At 38.0% G+C, this 17,210-nt stretch overlaps 5 protein-coding genes and 2 long non-coding RNA genes across 12 annotated transcripts; 4 read left to right on the top strand and 3 right to left on the bottom strand.

Moving 5' to 3' along the window:
* Positions 1-157: 157 nt before the first annotated feature.
* TERT (telomerase reverse transcriptase) lies at positions 158-5,635 on the top strand (the record flags this gene model as incomplete). 2 transcript variants are annotated; one of them, NM_121691.4, is made up of 12 exons in its annotated part: positions 256-670; positions 826-900; positions 982-1,047; positions 1,129-1,240; positions 1,420-1,766; positions 2,063-2,135; positions 2,258-2,390; positions 2,576-2,711; positions 2,975-4,027; positions 4,200-4,729; positions 4,829-5,101; positions 5,219-5,635. In NM_121691.4, the coding sequence occupies exons 1-12, from the start codon at positions 371-373 to the stop codon at positions 5,490-5,492; spliced, it is 3,372 nt and encodes a 1,123-aa protein (NP_197187.1). In that variant the 5' UTR covers positions 256-370. The 2 variants fall into 2 exon arrangements, with proteins under 2 accessions (NP_001330126.1, NP_197187.1); NM_001343468.1 differs by lacking the exon at positions 5,219-5,635 and having other exon boundaries at positions 158-670; positions 4,200-4,745; positions 4,829-4,888.
* On the bottom strand, positions 5,565-7,970 carry BPA1 (binding partner of acd11 1). Of its 3 annotated transcripts, none has more exons than NM_121690.4 (5): positions 7,768-7,970; positions 6,951-7,060; positions 6,722-6,788; positions 6,424-6,498; positions 5,565-6,310 (listed from the first exon to the last, which is right to left on the bottom strand). In NM_121690.4, exons 1-5 carry the CDS (start codon positions 7,771-7,773, stop codon positions 5,789-5,791), a joined length of 780 nt encoding a protein of 259 aa, NP_197186.1. In that variant the 5' UTR covers positions 7,774-7,970; the 3' UTR covers positions 5,565-5,788. The 3 variants fall into 3 exon arrangements, with proteins under 3 accessions (NP_197186.1, NP_001078595.1, NP_001078596.1); NM_001085126.1 differs by having other exon boundaries at positions 6,722-6,791; positions 7,768-7,946; NM_001085127.1 differs by having other exon boundaries at positions 5,664-6,310; positions 6,951-7,054; positions 7,768-7,891.
* AT5G02605 lies at positions 7,039-7,788 on the top strand. Its single transcript, NR_142613.1, has one exon. It is a non-coding gene; the product is annotated as an other RNA (long non-coding RNA).
* A 549-nt stretch (positions 7,971-8,519) lies between the features above and the next one.
* Positions 8,520-10,969, top strand: SYP21 (syntaxin of plants 21). Its single transcript, NM_121689.4, has 7 exons — positions 8,520-8,871; positions 9,223-9,316; positions 9,520-9,656; positions 9,885-9,959; positions 10,222-10,379; positions 10,478-10,578; positions 10,674-10,969. The coding sequence occupies exons 1-7, from the start codon at positions 8,663-8,665 to the stop codon at positions 10,737-10,739; spliced, it is 840 nt and encodes a 279-aa protein (NP_197185.1). The 5' UTR covers positions 8,520-8,662; the 3' UTR covers positions 10,740-10,969.
* On the bottom strand, positions 8,849-9,246 carry AT5G02595. Its single transcript, NR_142612.1, has one exon. It is a non-coding gene; the product is annotated as an other RNA (long non-coding RNA).
* On the bottom strand, positions 10,926-13,620 carry HSF3 (heat shock factor 3). 2 transcript variants are annotated; one of them, NM_180501.3, is made up of 3 exons: positions 13,112-13,620; positions 11,316-12,505; positions 10,926-11,226 (listed from the first exon to the last, which is right to left on the bottom strand). In NM_180501.3, exons 1-2 carry the CDS (start codon positions 13,367-13,369, stop codon positions 11,318-11,320), a joined length of 1,446 nt encoding a protein of 481 aa, NP_850832.1. In that variant the 5' UTR covers positions 13,370-13,620; the 3' UTR covers positions 10,926-11,226; positions 11,316-11,317. The 2 variants fall into 2 exon arrangements, with proteins under 2 accessions (NP_850832.1, NP_197184.2); NM_121688.4 differs by having other exon boundaries at positions 11,023-11,234; positions 13,112-13,618.
* Positions 13,621-13,836: 216 nt separating this feature from the next.
* Positions 13,837-17,126, top strand: AT5G16810 (Protein kinase superfamily protein). Of its 2 annotated transcripts, NM_121687.5 has the most exons (12): positions 13,837-14,163; positions 14,521-14,619; positions 14,710-14,767; positions 14,987-15,067; positions 15,171-15,236; positions 15,347-15,585; positions 15,701-15,772; positions 15,946-16,068; positions 16,154-16,235; positions 16,337-16,383; positions 16,570-16,651; positions 16,875-17,126. In NM_121687.5, exons 1-12 carry the CDS (start codon positions 13,937-13,939, stop codon positions 16,953-16,955), a joined length of 1,257 nt encoding a protein of 418 aa, NP_197183.2. In that variant the 5' UTR covers positions 13,837-13,936; the 3' UTR covers positions 16,956-17,126. The 2 variants fall into 2 exon arrangements, with proteins under 2 accessions (NP_197183.2, NP_001332649.1); NM_001343467.1 differs by having other exon boundaries at positions 13,875-14,163; positions 16,570-17,097.
* Positions 17,127-17,210: the final 84 nt, after the last annotated feature.

The raw sequence follows: 17,210 nt of genomic DNA, 5'->3' as shown, positions 1-17,210 counted from the left end.
CGGGTGATTTCTGCGTTTAAACTAAACAAATCAATTCGGTTATATCCCGGTTTTAGATTGGAAATTTGAAGAAAGTAATGAAACCGGATGTGAAAAGAAGAAGAAAGTATAATAGACCGATTAAAATTTAAAGCGAATTTCGGTTCGGTTTATGTGCTAAGCGACCTGCGTTTGCGGTTGAGTGGACGCTTTGGATAGCGTTTGTAGCTCAGCTTTGAATTGTTTTGAAATTTTCAAAATCGCAGTTTATAGTTTCGAGAACCCAGAAGACCTTTAATCTCCCGCCTCTTTCACACCATCAGACTCCATTATCGAAGCTCGTTCACTCTTCTCTCTCTCCAAATTCGAGAGAAAGGAGGAGGAAGGTGTAATGCCGCGTAAACCTAGACATCGTGTACCGGAGATTCTATGGAGGTTATTCGGAAACAGAGCCAGGAATTTAAACGACGCAATAGTAGATCTGATTCCTAACCGGAATATCCAGCCGGAGCAATGCCGATGCCGGGGTCAAGGTTGTCTCGGTTGCAGCAGCGATAAACCGGCGTTTCTGCTGCGTTCCGATGATCCCATTCACTACCGTAAACTTCTTCACCGTTGCTTCGTTGTACTTCACGAACAAACCCCTCCGCTTCTGGATTTCTCTCCAACATCTTGGTGGTCACAGAGAGAGGTAAGATTCTTCTTCCCACTGTACTATACATTGCTTTGAGTGCTTAATTTGAGATATTTCAAGACGTGGCTACTCCTTATAAAATGCCTCTATGTTATCTTATTTTGTATGATGTTGCTGATTTCTAAACATTTTGCTTCAATTGAGTTTATCAGATTGTTGAAAGGATTATTGAAATGATGCAATCTGGATGTGATTGCCAAAATGTGATATGTGCCAGATATGATAAGGTGAATTCTTCTTCTTCCTTCTCAAACTCAATGTAGAGTGCTGATTTTCTTAGCCTAATGATTTCTCGTCTCCTTTGACAGTATGATCAGTCGAGCCCTATTTTGGAGCTATTGACAAGTTCATCTTGGGAGTTTCTTCTCAAGCGGGTTTGTTCTCAAACCCTTTTGATGATTTACTTTCAATATTCGAGTTTGCGGTCACTAATATTCAAGTTCCCTTGTTTATAGGTCGGTCATGACGTCATGGTTTATCTTCTACAGCAAACATCAATATTCTTACCATTACTAGGGAAAAAACACCAGCAAGTGTCTGGACCTCCTCTATGTATCAAGCATAAGCGTGAGTCTCAGAATTAAACTTGTATCCGAGCTCTTCTGTTGGCTTTCTTTTGAAACTTCCACTTTCTTGTTGGTTCTCTGAATACTTATGATTTGTCTGTGACTGCTTGGTTATCGATTATCAACTTCTGGTTTTTAGTTCATATTAACTTAGTAAAGTTTTCCTTCTCCATGGTATAGGGACATTGTCAGTCCATGAAAACAAAAGAAAGAGGGATGACAACGTTCAGCCACCAACGAAAAGGCAGTGGCTTTCTTCAGCTGTCGATGACTGTCCTAAGGATGACTCTGCAACTATTACGCCCATAGTTGGCGAGGATGTAGACCAACATAGAGAGAAAAAAACTACTAAGCGTTCAAGAATATATCTTAAGCGTCGGCGAAAGCAGAGAAAGGTCAATTTCAAAAAAGTTGACTGTAATGCTCCTTGTATAACTCCCAGTACAAATGGTAAAGTCTCAACTGGTAATGACGAAATGAATCTGCACATTGGTATAAATGGAAGTCTCACTGATTTTGTAAAGCAGGTAATGTTCGTAACAATGATATTGATCAATCAAGTTTAAGTTGAAAATGCACAAGTTTAAACATAAAGTTATTGCTTAAAATTACTAAGAGACGTGTATAAATTGCTCTTGATTTATCCTCAGCCTTGAGAAATTGATGGGACTATTTTTGTAGTTGTACTTTGGTGTATTTTAAAAACTGTATCATTTATCTTGTTGTATTCTGGTGGTTATTAATATTCTTCCTGACACTTCATTACCTTCAAATTCGACAATCTGTTCTTGTATTTGTAAGATTTAATCACTGTTTTTTGTAGGCTAAACAGGTTAAAAGAAACAAGAATTTCAAGTTTGGCCTCTCAGAAACGTATTCAGTTATACCACCAAACCGTATCCTTCAGTGGTTTTGACATGTTCAATGACTTGTAGCAACGATAGCTTGATGGAAGTTTAAACGTTACTCTTCTCTATACAGTTCTTCTGCATTGTGAATGATTCCTTATGATATACAGACATTTTAAAAACCTTGAGGCCCAACTGCTCTGATTCAAAGCTCCTAATGAACCATATATTTGGTGAAGTAAATGTTTGGTCAACGACGCCATCTCATGGCAAAGGCAATTGCCCCAGTGGATCTATTTGCTTGTAAGTCATCCATTTATTCTTGTAAGTTCTTCGGCTTACTCTGAGACTTGGAGCATGTATTCAGATAATGTAGAGCACATATCTAAGTAGTCTGAGTTATAAAAGGAATTTGTTTAAAAGTTTTGTTGAGGTAACTGATGCAAAGAAGAAAATGATATCATGATGTCTTTTACATTGATTTGCAGATACCATTCATTGCTCAAGTCTCTTAAAAATCTAATAGGAAAAACAAAGTCTTCACATTTAAAAATGCTACTAGACAAACACTGTCCTGTTCTCTTGCTGCAAGAGGATGCATTGAAGTCCGGAACGACTTCTCAGGTTGATATTTTTCTTTTAGAGATGGTTTTCATATTTAATTTCCCTAGCGTTTTTCGTTTGATGTCTTTTGAGTATTTCTATTTCAGAGAAGTTATGTTGAATATTCGAATATGTACAACAAAAAGAAACTAGAAATGGAAAATCAACACAGTTGCTACTTTATAGACTTTGGATATATAGTGCAAACCTGCATAAGAATTCATATCCGTGGCACTTCCAAGTGCTTCCTTGAAGTGACGAACCTTGCATATCTTGTATTACAGAGTTCAAGGAGGCAAAAAGCAGATAAGCTGCCTCATGGATCAAGTTCATCACAAACGGGAAAACCCAAATGTCCCAGTGTTGAAGAAAGGAAGCTGTATTGCACGAACGACCAAGTAGTTTCCTTTATTTGGGCCATCTGTAGGTACATTGTTCCAGAAAGTTTGCTTGGGACCACTCATCAGATGAGGGTGCTTAGGAAAAATATAGCGTGGTTTGTTTCAAGGCGACGAAATGAGAAATGCACAGTGAATCAGTTTTTGCATAAAGTGAAACCATCAGATTTCCCATTCTTTGCTAGAAAAGAGTTATGCTGTATGGTCAACGGACATGAACTCCAAAGTGAATCCATCAGAAGTACACAGCAGATGTTGTGCACGAAATGGATTTCTTGGCTTTTTTTAGAGATTGTCAAGAAATTGGTGCACTTCAACTTCTATGCCACTGAAAGCCAAGGAGGACGGCTAAATATTTATTATTACCGGAAAAGGAGCTGGGAAAGATTAATAAGCAAAGAAATTAGCAAAGCCCTTGATGGATATGTCCTAGTAGACGATGCTGAAGCTGAAAGTAGCAGGAAGAAGCTATCAAAGTTTAGATTTTTACCAAAGGCCAATGGTGTGAGGATGGTGTTAGACTTTAGTTCTTCGTCAAGGTCGCAATCTCTTCGTGATACACATGCTGTTTTGAAGGACATCCAGCTCAAAGAACCAGATGTTCTTGGGTCTTCTGTCTTTGACCATGATGATTTCTACAGAAACCTATGCCCATATCTGATCCATTTAAGAAGTCAATCTGGAGAACTTCCTCCTTTGTACTTTGTGGTTGCGGATGTATTCAAAGCATTTGATTCAGTCGACCAGGGTAAGCTGCTTCATGTCATTCAAAGTTTTCTGAAAGATGAATACATCTTAAACAGATGTAGGCTGGTCTGCTGTGGGAAGAGATCCAATTGGGTAAACAAAATACTAGTCTCGAGTGACAAAAATTCTAACTTTTCAAGATTCACATCAACTGTTCCATATAATGCACTGCAAAGTATCGTGGTTGATAAGGTATGCTTCTTTTTGACCTAGAGCTTTTTGATCTTTTTGCAGAGGGTAAAATACAAAACTATTGGACTACTTAAAAAAATCTCTAGAGATCTCTTTTCTTAGTGCTTGTAGCGTCCCTGTTGTTCTTTACTTATTTGCTTAACGGTGTTATGGTTTTGGTCCAACCTTCTAGGGAGAAAACCATCGAGTGAGGAAAAAGGATCTAATGGTTTGGATAGGAAATATGCTAAAGAACAACATGCTGCAGTTGGATAAAAGCTTCTATGTACAAATAGCTGGAATACCTCAGGGACACAGATTATCATCCTTGTTATGTTGTTTTTACTACGGGCATCTCGAGAGGACTTTGATCTACCCATTCCTCGAAGAAGCCTCTAAAGATGTGTCTTCTAAAGAATGCAGTAGAGAGGAAGAGCTTATAATTCCCACGAGCTATAAGTTACTGAGATTTATTGATGACTACCTTTTTGTGTCTACCTCAAGAGATCAGGCGAGTAGCTTCTATCACAGGTTGAAGCATGGATTTAAAGATTACAACTGCTTCATGAACGAAACAAAATTCTGCATAAATTTTGAAGATAAAGAAGAACATAGGTGTTCTTCTAATAGAATGTTTGTGGGAGATAATGGAGTTCCTTTTGTCAGATGGACGGGTTTGCTTATTAATTCCCGCACATTTGAAGTTCAAGTTGACTACACAAGGTCTGCCTCATCTCCTGTATGTTTCCTTCATAAGTATACTTGTTTGGCTCTGTTTCCTCAGCTTTTATTTATAATTTTGCCTCAAATTCATGGAAACAGGTACTTGAGTGGCCATATAAGCTCAACTTTTTCTGTAGCTTGGCAGAACAAACCAGTTAGAAATCTTCGGCAAAAATTGTGTTACTTCTTGGTTCCGAAATGTCATCCAATTCTATTTGACTCGAACATCAACTCGGGAGAAATCGTCAGGTTAAACATCTATCAGATCTTTCTGTTGGCTGCAATGAAGTTTCACTGTTATGTCTACGAGGTGTCCCGGTTTTGGAAGCTTCATCCTCAAACTTTGTTCAAATTCATCACAATATCTGTCAGGTATGGAATCAAAACTACATCATATGTCTGTGAGCATTTCGGTTTTTGGATCATTCTGATTTGAGTTATTCGGTCTTTTTTTGCTTATTCGGTTCTTGATTTCTTTCCAACTGATAGGTACATGTTCAGACTCATAAATAGAAGGGTGCGCAGAATCAACACTGGTTCTAGTTTCAGACCAGTTCTTAAACTATACAAAGAAGAAGTGATATGGCTTGGCTTAGACGCTTATATTCAAGTTCTGAAGAAGAAAAACTCGAGATATCGAATGCTCTTGATCTATTTAAAATCTGCACTTTCTAAACACTCTCTTTCTCAGCAGCTATCGTCGGAATTGAGGTATGCAACAGACCGGTCAAACTCTTCTTCGCTGTGGAAGTTGAATTATTGAAACTGATCTTAACTAGATTTTATCATCGAAACTTAGGTAGATCCTTTAAATTTCTATTTCAGTCATTTTGATAATCTAGGAACAAAATGGATTTGTAACATTTAGGGTAAAGAAAGATTTAAATGTCAACTTATTAAATATGTATATTGGAAAAAACCCAAACTATAGTCTAATAGTGGTAGGGAAAATCCAGGCATAGCTTATATGGTACATCCCAAAGACCAAACCAGATTTCCAACTTCCATGTCAAAGAAACCAACAAGGAGAAACAAAGGAAACTGTTTAACTTGATGATATTAGTTCTTCGAGTATTCGGACGAATGAATCGGAGAATACCCTTCTGGCAGTTGCTGCTGCGACTGTGCTGGTTGCGATGGTTGCTCAGCTTCAACCTTCTCTTTTGTTTTCTGTCCAACCTCTCCAGCTGCTTGAGCCACTCTATTGAATGCTCCTGCGGCCCAGCTCACACCAGTTAACACGTAACGGTTCTTCATCACAGCGCTTCCTGCACTGCTCACAGTCTGCTCCGCAGCTGCATACACAGACTTGGTCCTCTCTGTTACCTGAAAGTTTTGGTCCACCGCCTTGATTTTTTCGTTCACCAAGCTTGTTCCAGCTGTAAGTTTCTGGCTAAGACCGATTTTTTGGTCTAGTGAAGCAACTCCTGCGGTGGCGGTTGAGGTGAAACCATGTTTCTCATCAAAAGCTTTTGCTTTGCCGACAGCATCTTTCCCAAGAATGAAACCCTTTGCTAACATGCTGCTCACAACATCTTCTGCCTTCTGGACAACAGATTCTGCACCGCTGCTCTGTGTTTCCTGAGAAAATTAACACAAATTAACACCTCTACGAAATTACTGCTCTATTGAGTGTTGAGATGAATACTTTTCACTAATCAAAAAGAAGAAAAACAGTATGAAGAAGACATTACAGCATGAGGGGCTGCTGGTGGACTGTAGTTGGGAGCCAACTCAATGATGACTGATTGATCGGCAATACTCGCTCCCTGAAATAACACCCCTTGTTAGTAATGCAAATTGCAAATGGTCCCAAATATTAGTTGTAAGCAAACTAATTTTACTTATAAATACTCAGAGATACTTTGTCTGGACTAGAGAAGTATAACCATATTAAACGAAGGTTTATAGACATGGATTGATTACTAAATTAACAGTGTTATGTAAGAGTTGAATGCTACTACAATAATATTGAGATAAGAGTGAACCCACAGATAAGAGCACAGCAGTCTCTGCTCCTTGAGTTTCTTTAAATGTGACATAAGCACTATGCTCGTTACTGCTAGTTAGAAAAAGAAAACAAAAACAAAGCTCAGAGTCAGTAAGTTTAAGAGAACTGTATCTAAATTTGCTGAGAAAAAGCTTCGGAAGTTAATTGATCAAAAAAAGCTTTAAATGTCAAAATTTTGAAATCAAAGAACAAGGAAACAATATCACTAACCTTTGGATATCGATGCTTTCAACTTCACCAGAGAAAGAGAAAAACTCTTTAATATCATGCTCAGTTGCTCCTGAAGAGAGATTGCCAACTTTTACTGACCTTACCTGTGACTGTCATCATAAAGAATCAAAAGGGAAAGAATCATTAACGAAAACAATAAACAGGTGTTTCATGAGAATGTTTACAGTACAACTACTTTTTGTATCCAAGCATATCTAATCGACCGAAAGTCCCATTTTAATCAAATCAGCTCAAACTCAAAGAAGCCTAGATTTATCACAAGATTATACAATTATGCAAGTAAAGGGATAATATTATAGTGGCTTAGAAGATGACTGTCATCATCTCACTATACAAAAAGAAAACTCGAATGAACCATGAAGGCTACCAATTAAGGAAACTAATCGACAATGTATGGAGGAATCTAAAAGTAAATTGGCTAGCGAGATTCGGTTCCAAATTGAGAATAACACAATCGCGATTTACTACGATAAACGAAAACCAAAACCGAGAAATCAAGGAGATAATAGAGATAATTGCACGAATACAGATCACACAGAGATACAGAATCAATTAATAACGACAATAATAATCATCAAACTCGTCCAAATAGCATTGGAGATATTATGTCGGCAAGTGCAGCAATCAAACAACAGATCATCCAAATTGAAGAAGAAATCAAATCAATAGCCAAAAATATCAATCCTGAGAAAATTTCCCGATAAACAAATGGATCGCAACAATATCTACCAGCAGAGGAAACCTAAACCTTTTCCGCATAAAACAAAATTATACACAAAAAAAAAGTAGAGCATACCGCCATGGATGTTGATCTTCGAAGTCGCGCAGAGAGAGAGATATGTAATTTGTTGCTTTTGTCACGCAGATTCAGAGATTGGCCTGAAAACCGAAACGTACTTCGAGATCGATGATGCGTAGATAGATAGAGAGGGAAGAGTGTATTTTGCTTTATATGACACCTCACACTCAACGTGTGGGTTTGCGTTACGCCCTTTAATCCTATTTTAGTCCCTAATTGTTTCCAACAATTAATATTTTCACTTTTTTAGTATATATTTCTATTTTTTCCCTCTTCAGTTCAAAACAAAAGTTAGGAGTTTCGTAACACAATTATTAAGTTTATGTTTTATTAGAAAAAAATACATAAAAATTTTACTTTTTATCAACAAAAATATATCATTGTTTTTCTATAAAAAGTGGTTTATGTATCAAAGTGATTACTGTAATTATTAATTCAGTCATAAAATATGATAACTTGGTAATTACAAAAAAGTTGGACTTCTCCTTGTTTTTGGCCCAACTCTTCTCTTTTCCTTTTACTAAACTCCAATGTAGCCCAAAATCATTTAACCAATCCTTATCCTGCAAACCCACTCAATTGGTCCGGTTTACTCGAACCGAGTTTCAATTTTACACGGAAGGGCAGGTGAGGTCAACAACGACACGCAGGATTCTTCCCTCGCAATGGCGTGTCACCGCCAAATAATTTATACGTATTAATAAATTCCCTCCACCACCATATTCACGCGGACCACATGAGATTAAATGATTTATACAAATTATAAAACAAAAATTAACATTAAATTTTGGGAAAACTTATAATTCACCTAACTCATTTCCATCATCTTCGTCTTCGTTTGTTCCCCTGAGATAGAGATAAGAGAATTTCGAGAGATTCGAGAGAAGAGACGATGAGTTTCCAAGATCTCGAAGCTGGTACTCGATCTCCGGCGCCGAATCGTTTTACCGGTGGGAGACAACAGAGACCTTCGTCTCGTGGGGATCCATCTCAGGAGGTCGCCGCCGGGATTTTCAGGATCAGCACGGCTGTCAATTCCTTCTTCCGCCTCGTTAATTCGATCGGAACACCTAAAGATACTCTTGAATTACGAGATAAGCTGTCAGTAGCAATTCTTAATCACACTCTTCTTCTCTTTGTTAAATCTCTGTTGATTAGGGTTTTGGTTTTACTTATTGATTTTGGTCGATTTCATTTCAATTTTTAATTGAAAAAGTTTTCTAATTGTTTTGAAGCTAATCCTGCATTATTTTCCCTTAACCGAAGAACAAATTTGAGTTTGCTGATCGATGTGAGACAACATTGCAAATAATGCCTGACAACATTGCAAATAATGAGCTTTTTGTGTGTGTGTGTGTGTGTGTGTGTATTGAGAAATTGTTTTTTTTTTAGATTGGTTTCATCTATTTGTTCTGTGAATTGTTTTAAAGTGTTAGGTTCTTTTGTTGGCAGGCAAAAGACAAGGTTACAGATATCCGAATTGGTGAAGAATACTTCAGCTAAACTTAAGGAAGCTAGCGAAGCCGACCTTCATGGATCAGCTAGTGTAAGCAAATGCTTACTTTTTTGTTTCATTCCCTTACGATGCTATGGAATGTTAGTGTCTAAGAGAACATTTTCTATTGAACCAGTTTTATTTTGGTTTAATTTTGTCAGAATCGTACCATTTTATTCATTTAGTGGGAGAATTGTTTACATGATTGATGATATGTGTATTCTAGTTTTGATGTTATGTTTGTATTCTTGCAGCAAATTAAGAAGATAGCTGATGCTAAACTGGCAAAAGATTTCCAATCAGTTCTCAAAGAGTTTCAGAAAGCTCAGAGACTTGCAGCTGAAAGAGAAATAACATATACTCCTGTGGTCACAAAAGAAATACCTACCAGGTAACCACTTTGACCAGTTATGTTTCAATACCTGTTAAAAAACAGAAGATCATGGTAAATGAATCTCGTTGTTTCCTAAATGAGAAGAAAAAAAGTCTCCGGATTATATACTCGCATGTTATTATTGTTGTTTTGTACAAAAGAATTTTTGAACGTAGGATTGTTCTGATATTTTGTGGAATGTGAGTTTCACTTACACATGCTTCATTGTCATGCCACACCATGCAGTTATAATGCACCTGAACTGGATACTGAATCTTTAAGGATCTCCCAGCAGCAAGCTCTTCTTCTACAATCAAGAAGGTGAGGAGTGTGATTTGATTATATGCTAGCATGTTATTTTACTAATTCATTTGATCAATTATAAGCATAAACCAAATGTTAGTCTAGCATGCATTTTGCTCTCGAGAGTTCAAATTCAAACCATCGTTACACTTGGCACTCACTGTAGCCTGAATTGTTAATAGAAGCCTTAGAATAGGTTAATAAATTTTTCGAAGTTGGTTATGTCCCTGGATGCAGGGAGATGCTTGCTATTCGCTAACTTTTTATATTCTCATTCCAGGCAAGAAGTGGTGTTTTTAGATAACGAGATAACATTCAATGAAGCAATTATTGAGGAAAGAGAGCAAGGGATTCGAGAAATTGAAGACCAGATTCGTGATGTGAATGGCATGTTCAAAGATCTAGCTCTTATGGTGAACCATCAAGGAAATATTGTCGGTAAGTAACTCCAAACAATCAGAAATTGTAAATCTCCCTGTTCGTTTTCTCTTTGCCTTTTTAAAGTCTCAGAAAAAAACTATAATGTGCACTGGCAGATGACATCAGCTCTAACCTTGACAACTCACATGCTGCAACTACACAAGCCACTGTTCAACTCAGAAAAGCAGCTAAAACTCAAAGATCAAACTCCTCTTTGGTACGGACTAAACAGACTCTCTTCTCATTTTCAGTTCTGTGATTTCATATTCTTAGCAGCTTAAGCTAAGTTTGTTGTCTTTTACTTTGTTGCAGACATGCCTACTTATTCTCATTTTTGGGATTGTTCTACTCATTGTCATCATCGTTGTCTTGGTCTAAGCATCAAACATATAACTCCAAGCTTCAATCTTCAAGCATCAAGCGAATCTATGGAAACTATACAAAGACCCATTAAAGATATATATCTAATGTACAGATTCTTTATACTCCATCTTCCCCATTCAACCAAATTGATCTTAACTTCTCATCGTGTGAATGTTTAATCAATGTATTACTCCATCATAAGGATCTTCATGATCAAAAGAAATAAACATAAGAAAATAATCTTGATTTTTTGGTCATTAACCGGTCAGTGACCAACAGATTACCGTACTAGTGAGATGATAATTGAACAAGATGAACGTTTTCACACAAAAGTATAATATAAACAACACAAAAACCGATCTCTACTAACTATTCACAAGCTTGGTGGTAAATCTTTTATGTTTCTTCTCTCTGTTTTTTTTTCATTTAAGTAAAAATGTAAAGGGTATACACACCATCTGATATATTCCTCGTTCCTTCATATCTCCTTTTGCAACCTCCCCTGAAAATCTACATTGTGAGAGACAATTGATAACTCTCAAGATATACAACAATGCAGAGAAACATGTTTGAACTTAACGATGTTCTTACCTTTATTTCCTCTGTGCTTCTGAGGAAAGCAGTCCCATTTGTTCAGTAAGATACTTCATTTGTTGTTCATTACGGGTCCACTCGTTTGGTTCTTGTTCCAATACCAAGTCATTATTCTCCACTGATCCTGATAGAATATCGTCTGTATCTGCAATCGCTGGGAGTTCAACAGAAAAGAACTGTTCCCAGAATGGATCTTGGATTCCGGGCAGCTTAGGGACTCCCTCCAGTAACTCATTCATCTTGCCCTCACCTTCAGGAGAAATTGCATCGCCTTCTGACTCATCTAAAACAGCCATTATTGGATCAAAACACTCTCCACTATCTGTCTCGCATCCAACTAAATCAAATTCAGGGCTCCAAGAGTCTGCAGGTGCTGCTCCTTGAGCCGGACTTTGACCTATATTTGGCTGAACCAGACCAGCTTGAGGATGATGAGCCAAACTTGCTTCGGGTACTTGATTCGTTGCTGACTGAACTGTGTTGGGTGAAAACTCGGCCAATGTTACTCCAGAAACTCTACTTGAAGGGTTCCCATTGTCTACAGAGGTAGAACTGGGAACATCACCCAATAGGAAACTGTCAGGATTGTTTGAAACTGATTCATACCGAGGTGAGGTACTAGTATTTAAGAACTGTCGAAGCATATTTTGTGCTGCTTCGTTTATCGACGGCTGATATCTAACAATCTGGCGGTTAAGACCATTAGCCACATTGTCACCACGATTCTCCTGCTCATCTACAGGAAGTCTCCTCTTTTTGTTGCTTCCTGGAATTTGTCTGTTGCCATCATTATTATTCTGTTGTACTAACTGGTTTAAGAAACCTGGACTTTGAACAGCCTTTGCTAAAAACGACATCATTTGTTGTTGCCTTTGCTCCATCACCTGAACTTTCTGTCCCACATTCTGCAGTTGGTTTTCAGTAGCTTGCTGTTGCTGCCTTAACCTGACGAGTTCTTGCATAAGAACATTCTTATCCCGCTTAAGTCTTTCCACTTCTTCTTCTATTCCAAACTTCCCCACCTCGACACAAGCACCAACAGATGAGCTCTGAACTTGAGTTTGTTGCTGATTCTGCTGCACATGCGAAGGTTTTCTCCTGACAATACTCTTCAGTAGTTGTTTTCGGCCTCTAAGAAATCCTTCATTTGCAAATTCCCATCGGTCAGGATCAACTTTTCTGAAACCCTGGACATCAGAATACAGAGAGGCTATCATAAATATCGAAATTCAAATTGAAGAACTGAAACGATGTTGCTTGAATTTAGGGGAAGAAGAAAAGCCAACATAGCGCAATTGTACAAAAATGTATAAACATTAAACAGGTAGACTAGAAAACAGACCAGATTAGTTATATGTTCTAGTTATAGCAAAGTTTGAGAAGTAAACAAATTCTCCACACTATGCTTGGGTGTAGCACAAAATCACCATGTTATAAGGAAAGTAATAGTTCTTAGTTTATCAAAAAAGTGTACCTGGACGGAAATATACAAATGAAAACAAAGCTAATGTTCAGACAACTGATAGACATTCTGTTTTGTTAGAGCTACAAGGCAGAAAACAATTGAGGAAACAATCTTCAGACATATGTGACAGTGCGCCTGCAAAGTTCTGTGGAATCTTTTGATGAGTAGACAGATTGATATGGCTTTAAAAATAATCCAACACATCCATGGATCTAGTCACTAAGACTAGAACCCTTCAACATTTCACGATGTTCCCCAAATTGTACCACGAAAAAACGATCAATTTCTAGAAAAATAAATTGACAATAACACAAAAAATGATGCTTACATAAGTATTTAACTGTCTGACGAAGCTGGAGAAGTTGTTGTGCTTGAAATACTTGGGCAAGAGCACCTTCGAGAACTCCGGGGCACTCCAGACGACGAAGCTGTTGTTCCCGCTGCTCCACGAAACGACCTCATTGGTCAACGGATCATCAACCATGTCGTAGGTTTTACTCAAGAAAGGCGGTACGGAGTTCACCGGCGGTGGTATTGACGGTGTATTCGAGTTCGGCGATGGTACGGATTCGGGAACCGATTCCATAACTTCGAATGAAAAATCAAGAGTTAGTTCACTAAAGTTGATCGATTGATTGATCCTGGAAGTTTCTTCTGTTCTTCTCAAGCTCAAATATCTTTTACAGAGACAGAGACTCTCTCAAGTGTTGAAGACCCAATCTTTGATCTTTTCCCTTAAAGCTGAAGAAAAGCAGGCATGGCCATTTCGGTTCAATTCAGTTCGGTTTTGTACGATTAGTTTTGGTAGACACTCTGACTGTCACCTAAATTAAACGGTTTCATTTCGTGTATTTTGATTTGGTTCGGATTAATTCGGTTTAAAAGTACACGTAGCATCGATAGCAGCTTTTTCTGTTTTTCTCGGTGAGTTTCATACGTGGCATAATATACACCGTTAAAATTTAATAAGATTATCTCAGATATTTATCTATACGACGCACGATTATATCATTTAATTATGTATATTAAAAGCCACGTAAGACACAGAGAAAACTTTCCTGGCTCTTATCTCTCTCTCTCTTATACTGACACTGACACTCGTTAAATCCTGGAAAGTAATTTGAAGTGAAGCGACGAAACACAAACAAAAGCGATGAATCTGGTCGCTATTCATCGCGTTTCCTTCGAATGCGTTTCGCGTTTCTCTTTGAAACATAGAGAATCAGGCGATGGATTCTCCGGCTGTCGGATTGTAAATTCGCGTGGACGGAATCGGCCGATTCGGCGGTTGCATGCGGTGACAGCGAGTTTGATAACCAGTGCTGACTCGTTCGAGGTAGGGCGGCTTATCGGAAGCTACGGATTCATGAATGTAACTAGGTACTCTCACTGGATTTTTGATTTCTCTCTTTATCTGGAGCTTCTGTGTTGTTTCTACGTCTTCGTGTAACGAAATCTCTAATTTTATATCGAAATTGTTTGTGTATGTGTGAATCTGTAGTTGCAACAGGTTTATGCACTCATTGCAATGTATACGTGAGCTTGACAATTATTCGAAGGGTTTAACAAAAAAATCACTTTTGTTAGTGTATTTGAATTGGGATACATTGACCTTTCTTATGATTATTGTGCATCTTTAGCTAGATTATGCTACGTTTGTTGGTCTAGTTTTACTCTTTTATCTGCCGCTGTGTTCTACTTCGTTTACTTAGCTTTTCACCACTTCTATACTCCTAGTTATACAGGGCTGCAGTCAGGATCTGACTTTGAATATACGTCTGATGATATTGGGCGATTAAAATCTCAAGATATTGGAGAAGGTGCCGTTAAGATCAGGTGCACTTTTGGCTTTGTGTAGACAATTTATTAGATGGTAATATATTTGGTCAAGTTAAAAATGTATTAGCCACAGCAGTTTGTATGCAGACTATATCAAGGACGAATATCTCAGGGTCCATTTCGAGGAACGCCTGTCGTCTTTAAGGTGATTCTGCATGTTTTGTCAATCTTGTTTCTTCTTCTCAGCCAATATTGTTCTTTTCCTGAAGGCAGTTTCCATTTTTCATGAGTCTCTCTACATTATCTGGGCATATTTTGTTCAGCTGTGCGAGTCCTCCTTACATTATTAGAATCATCAAAACTTCATTTGGATATTTTATTGCTTTGCATTCATTCTTTCCCTCACATACTTGTCTCTGTAAAGGTCTACCCCGGACAGCGTGCTGGTGGAGTTGAGGCTGACATGATGGCAGCAAACGAGCTTAATGCACACTCTTTTCTCCAGGTTGGATAAATAGCCATGCAAAAATGCTAAATAGATTCTTAGCAATTACATCTCCTTGGTGGCTAATAGTGAAATCAACTTGTTATTCTGCTTGTCTATACAGAGCAAAAGCCTGCCTGCTAATCTGCTTCTACTTGTTGGTGGCTTTGAGACACAACTTGGGGAACAGGTCAGGCTTACAATATGTGGCACTGTAGTTTGTTGAATCTAAGCTGCACTAGTTTGTGGATATTTTGGCATACCTTATGGAACATAGGCTGAGTCAATTCATTCTTACAGTGGCTGGCTTTTCGTGATGGTGGGAAAGATAGTGCAGCTGACTACGCGCAAACTGCGAGTGAAAAAACAACCAGAGCTCGCTCCCAAGGAGTATGGAATCCTTATGAAAAAGAGCAGATGATAAAACGAAGGAGAAACTTTGTTATTAAGATCCTTCAGGGTGCAATGAAGGGTCTAGCCTTTATGCATGATAATGACAGGTTACATCAAAGCCTCGGGCCATCCTCAATTGTTCTCAAGTATGTTCCCCCATGAGCACGTGAAAGTGATAGCATACACACCTCACTCTTAATATAAATGCCTCATGACTCTACTAATTCAGTCGATTTTTCTCTCTGGTGAAATTATCCTTAGTACACCAGCGGAACGAGAAGCCATCTATTTAATACCGAGGCTGCGAGATCTAGCCTTTTCTGTTGACATAAGGTTCCCTTACTCTTCTCATCTCTTCCTGATTGATTATTTTATCCTCAGCTATAGTAGTTTTTTTTTTTAATTCGCCATTTTGGTCTTGCTGTTTATAACTGGAACTAGCATTGTGAAGATAATGTTGGTGCTTTTTATCAACTCTCTGTTAATAGACTGAGCATACCTTACAGGCCTTCATGCTTGGAAGAAGGAGCCACTTCTGGTTCACTGTCAGAGCAACTTTGGCGAAGGGCAAATGCTGCTGGTGCTTACACAGTTTTTGAGAAAAGAGCTTTTGGGATTGCAGATGACATGTAGTGCTTTTTCCTTCTTAGTCTTTCATCTTTTAAGTTGCAAATGTTCTTTGATAAAGGTTTAACACATTCTTGCGGTTTACAGATATGAAGCCGGTCTTCTTTTTGCATACTTAGCATTTGTTCCATTCTGTGAAGCAGGCGTAACGGATTCTCTTTCTCTTCAGGCAAGAAAGAACACAAGATCTCCTTTTAATCCAACAAATGTAGCAGCTCTGTTCTTTAAACAGTTTTTTGTTTAACCGCAATTTAATCTGCTGAACTGCAGAGGCTACTGGAAAACACTTTCCGGCTGGATATCGAGGCTGTAAGAGAGTAAGCCTCTTGCTACCTCCAGATTAACTAACATTCTCTATTGTCATAACTTTCTTGTGTTAAAACTTAAAACGCATATAAATTGCATTTCATTTTAGCAGCACAAAAAGAACCGTTGTATTCAATTAACCGATTAATACTCCAAGTTACTGTGTGTTTGAAAGACCTCACTAATTTTTTATACAGGTACTGTTTAGCTGATGAACGCCTCGAAGAAGCGGTAAAGTTTCTGGATCTTGGTGATAGAGCTGGTTGGGAATTGCTCCAGGTATCTAGTCATTCCAATTTTCTCTGCATCGTGGTTCACAGTAAAAAAAAAAGTTAAATAACTGAACTCTGATCAAAGTTAAATGGAAACGGTAATGAAAAGAAAATATCGAGAAGCATGGAGGAGAAATGCTGAGAACGCTTATGATAGAGTCAACTGATTTCATGTTTGGAAAGTTTTGGTAATTTGACCAATAATGTCTCTGCGTGTGGTGTTTTGGTAGGCAATGTTGAACGCTGACTATAGGAAGCGGCCAATGGCGGAAGCTGTTCTTAGTCATCGATTTTTGAATGGCGTAGTTTAAATGAGAAGAGACGAAGATTATGTATTTACGTAATTATCTACAACTATTAATCCTTGATCCATGTTCTGAACATATAATCATATATCGTGGGTTCCCAAAATATGATATTGAATCTGCTCATCCTGCACTAGCTATACTAAGATTGTTTTGTTGTCACTAAACTAAACAATAGAATGTCGTCAAAAGTAAAAGAATGATGAAGATGCGCACGTGCTTGTTAGTCGCAAGGCACGTGAGATGATCCGAAGAAGAATC

This window comes from Arabidopsis thaliana, chromosome 5, assembly GCF_000001735.4.
Source record: "Arabidopsis thaliana chromosome 5, partial sequence".
NCBI classification, from domain to species: Eukaryota; Viridiplantae; Streptophyta; class Magnoliopsida; order Brassicales; family Brassicaceae; genus Arabidopsis; species Arabidopsis thaliana.
The sequence above is the reverse complement of the archived record's forward strand: the minus strand, read 5'-3'. Positions and strand labels throughout refer to the sequence as shown.

Bases quoted from the DNA above. Each gene is read 5' to 3' on its own strand.
- SYP21 (NM_121689.4), top strand. From the start codon at position 8,663: ATGAGTTTCCAAGATCTCGAAGCTGGTACTCGATCTCCGGCGCCGAAT. The intron at 9,657-9,884 runs GTAACCACTTTG...CACACCATGCAG, and splicing joins ACAAAAGAAATACCTACCAG to TTATAATGCACCTGAACTGG. The intron at 9,960-10,221 runs GTGAGGAGTGTG...TTCTCATTCCAG, and splicing joins CTTCTTCTACAATCAAGAAG to GCAAGAAGTGGTGTTTTTAG.
- BPA1 (NM_001085126.1), bottom strand. The intron at 6,792-6,950 runs GTTAGTGATATT...TTTTCTAACTAG, and splicing joins GAAAGCATCGATATCCAAAG to CAGTAACGAGCATAGTGCTT. The intron at 6,311-6,423 runs GTAATGTCTTCT...TAATTTTCTCAG, and splicing joins CACCAGCAGCCCCTCATGCT to GAAACACAGAGCAGCGGTGC.
- HSF3 (NM_180501.3), bottom strand. From the start codon at position 13,369: ATGGAATCGGTTCCCGAATCCGTACCATCGCCGAACTCGAATACACCG. The intron at 12,506-13,111 runs GTAAGCATCATT...TCTGATGTCCAG, and splicing joins TCAGACAGTTAAATACTTAT to GGTTTCAGAAAAGTTGATCC.
- AT5G16810 (NM_121687.5), top strand. From the start codon at position 13,937: ATGAATCTGGTCGCTATTCATCGCGTTTCCTTCGAATGCGTTTCGCGT. The intron at 14,620-14,709 runs GTGCACTTTTGG...GTTTGTATGCAG, and splicing joins GAAGGTGCCGTTAAGATCAG to ACTATATCAAGGACGAATAT. The intron at 16,236-16,336 runs GCAAGAAAGAAC...GCTGAACTGCAG, and splicing joins CGGATTCTCTTTCTCTTCAG to AGGCTACTGGAAAACACTTT.